General features: G+C 45.0%; 1 protein-coding gene across 1 annotated transcript in view; it reads right to left on the bottom strand.

Moving 5' to 3' along the window:
• The window catches only part of LOC109935587 (shiftless antiviral inhibitor of ribosomal frameshifting protein homolog), a 23717-nt gene extending 22974 nt beyond the window's left edge, over positions 1 to 743 (bottom strand). Inside the window, 2 exon segments of the mRNA XM_048618113.1 lie at positions 398 to 549; positions 696 to 743. Of these exon segments, the coding sequence (XP_048474070.1) occupies positions 398 to 549; positions 696 to 728 (185 nt within the window). The 5' untranslated portion in view covers positions 729 to 743.
• Positions 744 to 4324: the final 3581 nt, after the last annotated feature.

Raw genomic sequence — 4324 nt, 5'->3', positions numbered from 1 at the left:
CCCAAAACGTCAGCCTTCCTGCTCCTCTGATGCTGCTTGGCCTGCTGTGTTCATCCAGCTCTGCACCTTGTTATCTCAGATTCTTCAGCATCTGCAGTTCCTACCGTCTCGGAGGGAAGGGCTTATCAGGTTAGGCATCATTGAATGGCATTGCAGCCTCGATGGGCTGAATGGTTCTGCTCTGACATCTTACGACCTAATGGTTAGGAGGGCAGGAGACTTGAACCGCGCTGTGGAGGCTGGAGGATCTCAAACCAATTCTGAGGGTTAACTTACAGAGGAGACAGAGAGGGGGCAATGCTATAGAGGGTTTGCAGCAGGAGGATGAGAAACAGGAAGAGGACCAAGGGGTGGAAGAAAATTTGCCCCAGTTTAAGACTTTGAAACAGTGATCCACTCACCATCAGTATCCAGGTCAGAGACCATGAGAATGATGTGCTTGGCTACGAGCTGGTAATTACTGCGATATCTGCTCAGCAGCAGCACCGCTAACTCTAAGGACACGCTCCCTTGGAACATCTCTCTGAACCTCCTGACACTCTTTTCCAGCTGGTCTCCAATTGTCCAGAGAGGATAGGAAAACGAACAACAAATTAGCTCAAAGATAGTTAGGGCACAATCCGTCCAAACTCGTACCAAAATAAAGCATCTCAACAGCAGCCCCGCCCCAAACTCAAGCGAAAACACTTAATCACCTCAATTTTTTCCTTCAAGTGTATGTGAGCCATGTTGGGCTTCTGAAAGAAAGTGATCCCAGACGTTCAGAAGCAGCCTCCAGAATTTTAACCCGCACCGTTTCTTGTTTCCCTGTCAGGCTATCAAACGCAATTTCCTGATTGCATTTTTTTTTACTTTCAGTTTCGAAACGTTTGATCTTCAGATTTTATTGGGGATGGGAAGCCACATTTAAAGAGATGAACGACGTTGCAGACGTGACGATCGTGAGAAAATAATGTCTATTTCCCACAAACAAACATGTATAAATAGGCACTGTCCAAATGTTCAACTTCGAAAGGACCCTTGTTAAGATTTTTTTAAAAACTGCAGGAATCAGCAAAGACTAATGATTGCTAAAAGTTGGAATGTGTTTCTTTGATATATAGTACAGTTAGTTTTACAGTATTAGGACATTAACCGTCTTGAGAGGACACTAGAGTAGCAAGCCTATGTCCCACTGCATTTAGTCATTGTGCACAGGGACAGACCCTTCAGTCCAACTCTTCCACCCCAGACCAAACATCCCAAACTGACCTAGTCCCATTCACAGGCATAGAGTTGTACAGAGTGGAAACAGACCCTTGGGTCCAACATGTCCGTGCCAACCAGATATCCTAAATTAATCTGGAGCATTTGGCCCATTTCCCTCTAAACCCGTCTTATTCATATACGCATTCAGACGCCTTGTAAATGTAGTCACTGTACCAGTCTCCACCATCTCCTCTGGCAGTTCATTCCATACATACATCACCTTATGTGTGAAAATGTTGCCCCTTAGGTCCTTTTTAAATCTTTCCCTCTCACCTTAAACCTATGCCCTCTAGTTTTGGACTCCCCCACCCTAGGGAAAAAGACCTTGGCTATTCACCCTATCCATGCCCCTCATGATTTTATAAACCTCTATAAGGTCACCCCTCAGCCTTCGACACTCCAGGGGAAAACATAGCCCCAGCCTATTCAGCTTCTCCCTGTAGCTCAAACCCCCCAGTCCTGGCAATATCCTTGTAAATTTTTTCTGCGCTCTCTCAAGTTTCACAACACCTTTCCTATAGCAGGGAGACCAGAATTGCACGCAGTCTTCCAATAGTGGCCTAACCAATGTCCTGTACAGCTGCAACATGACCTCCCAACTCCAATGTTCTGACCAATGAGGAAAAGCATACCAAATACCTTCGTCACCACCCTGTCTACCCACGACTCCACTTTCGAGGACCTATGCACCTGCACCCATAGGTCCCTTTGTTCAACAACACTCCCAAGGGCCCTACCATTAAGTGTTTAAGTCCTGCCCTGGTTTGCCTTGCCAAAATGCAAACCTCACAGTTACCTAAATTAAACTCCATCTGCCACTCCTCATCCCATTGGCCCATCTGATCAAGGTCCTGTTGTACTCTGAGATAATCTACTTCACTGGCCACGACACCATCTATTTTAGTGTCATCTGCAAACTTGCTGATCATATCTCCAATATCCACATACAAATAATTTATATAAATGACAAAAAAGCAATAGACCCAGCACCGATCCATGTGGCATACTGCTGATCACAGGCCTCCAGTCTGAAAAACAATCCTCCACCACCACCCTCTGTCTCCTACCTTCAAGCCTATTTTGTATCCAATTGGCTAGTTTCCCCTGGATCCCATGTGATCCATTCTTATGAATCAGTCCACCATGCGGAACCTTGTCTAGCACTTTGCTGAAGTCTATATAGACAATGTCTACTCTTCTGCCTTCATCAATCCTCTTTGTCAACTCTTCAAAAAAACTCAATCATCCAAGTGCATTTTGATTTATTTGCAATTTGGAAATATTTTTAATACGTTCCTGGGATGTGGCCATCACTGACATTTATTGCCCATCCCTAATTGCCCAGAGTGCAGTTAAGAGCCAACCACAACCCGGTGGGTCTGGAGTCACATGTAGACCAGATTGGGTGAGGATGGCAGATTTCCCTCCGTAAAGGGCATCAGAGAATTGGGTGGATGTTTCGTACATCATACGTGGTTACATGGTTGGCATTAGGCTAGATTCTTTCCATTTTTTTGTTTAAAAATTGAATTCATGTGTCACCACCTACCATAGTGTCTCCAGAGCCATGTCTCTGGAACGTTAACCTGAGGTGCTGGGTTACCAGTCCAGTGGCATTACCATGCAGTGTTGTTTTGACTCACTGGGACTTTGTTATTGTTGCAGGTTATCTCTGACACACACATTGAATTATGACAAAGGGGTCTAAAGTTTCCAGGAAGAGCAACAGAGACTGGGGTGTGTCAGACAAATTGGTCCAGACAATCACACACCCCTCTCAATAAGGGTACAGGAGGAAACCATTTGCTCCATCATGTCTGAATTAGCAACTCATCTGTTGCCCTTCCCTGTATTCTCCTCCTAACCCACACACTCCTCCGTTACAGATAACAGTCAAGAAAGTGTGTGTGTTTGTGTGTGTGGTTGCGTGTGTGTGTATGTATGTGGTTTTCTGTGTGTGTGTAAGTATGTGGTTGTGTGTGTGTGTGTGTGTGTGTGGTTGTGTGTGTGTGTATGTATGGGTGCATGTGCGTGAATGTGTGTGTGCGTGAGTGTGTGTGTGACTGTGTGAGTATAAATGTGCATGAATGTGAGTGTGTGTGTGCGTGTGTGTGCGTGTGGTGTGTGTGTGTGACTGTGTGTGTGTGTGGGTGGTGTGTGTGTGTGAGACTGTGTGTGGGTGAATGTGTGTGGATGTATGTGTGGGTGAATGTGTGTGAGTGGGTGTGTATGTGAATGTGCGTGTATGTGAATATGCGTGTATGTGAATGTGTGTGTGTATGTAAATGTGTGTGTCTGTGTGAATGAGTGTGTGTGAGTGTGTGCGTGAGAGAGAGTGTGTGCATGTGATTGAATGTGCATGAATGTGTGTGCGTGTGAATGTGTGTGTGCGTGAGTTTGTGTGTGTCTATGTATGTGAATGGATATGTGATAATGTATGTGTGTGTCAGCGTATGTGCGTGCGCGTGTGTGTGTGGGTGTGTGTGTGGGTGTGTGCGTTTGAATGTGTGTGTGTATGTGTGTGTGTGTGTGTATGTGTATGTATGAGTGTCTGTGTGTGTGTGAATATGTGTGTGTGAGAGAGAATGCGTGTGTATGAATGAGTGTGTGGGTGTGTGTGAATTTGTGTGTGTGAACGTGTTTGCGTGTGTGAATGTGTGTGTGGTGTGTGTGTGTGAATGTGTGTGGATGTGTGTGAGACAGTGTGTGTGATTGTATGTGTGTGTTGTGTGACTGTGTGTGTGTGTGAATGTGTGTGTGTGAAATGTGTGTGTGCATGTGAATGTGTGTGAATGTGTGTGTGAATGTGTGTTGTATGTAGATGTGTGTGTGTGTGAATGCACGTGTGTTTGTGTGTGTGAATGTGTGTGTATGCGAATGTGTGTAAATGTGTGTGTGTAAACGTGTGTGTGTATGCGTGTGAATGTGTGTGTGTGTGAATGTATGTGTATCTGTGTGTGTGTGGATGTGTGTGAGAGAATGTGTGTGTATGTGAATGTGTGTGAGTGTGAATGTGAATGTGTGTGTGTATGTGATTGTGTGAATATGTATGTGTGTGAATGTGTGTGTGAATGTG

Source organism: Rhincodon typus, chromosome 38 (genome assembly GCF_021869965.1).
Source record: "Rhincodon typus isolate 14 chromosome 38, sRhiTyp1.1, whole genome shotgun sequence".
NCBI classification, from domain to species: domain Eukaryota; kingdom Metazoa; phylum Chordata; class Chondrichthyes; order Orectolobiformes; family Rhincodontidae; genus Rhincodon; species Rhincodon typus.
The sequence above is the reverse complement of the archived record's forward strand: the minus strand, read 5'-3'. Positions and strand labels throughout refer to the sequence as shown.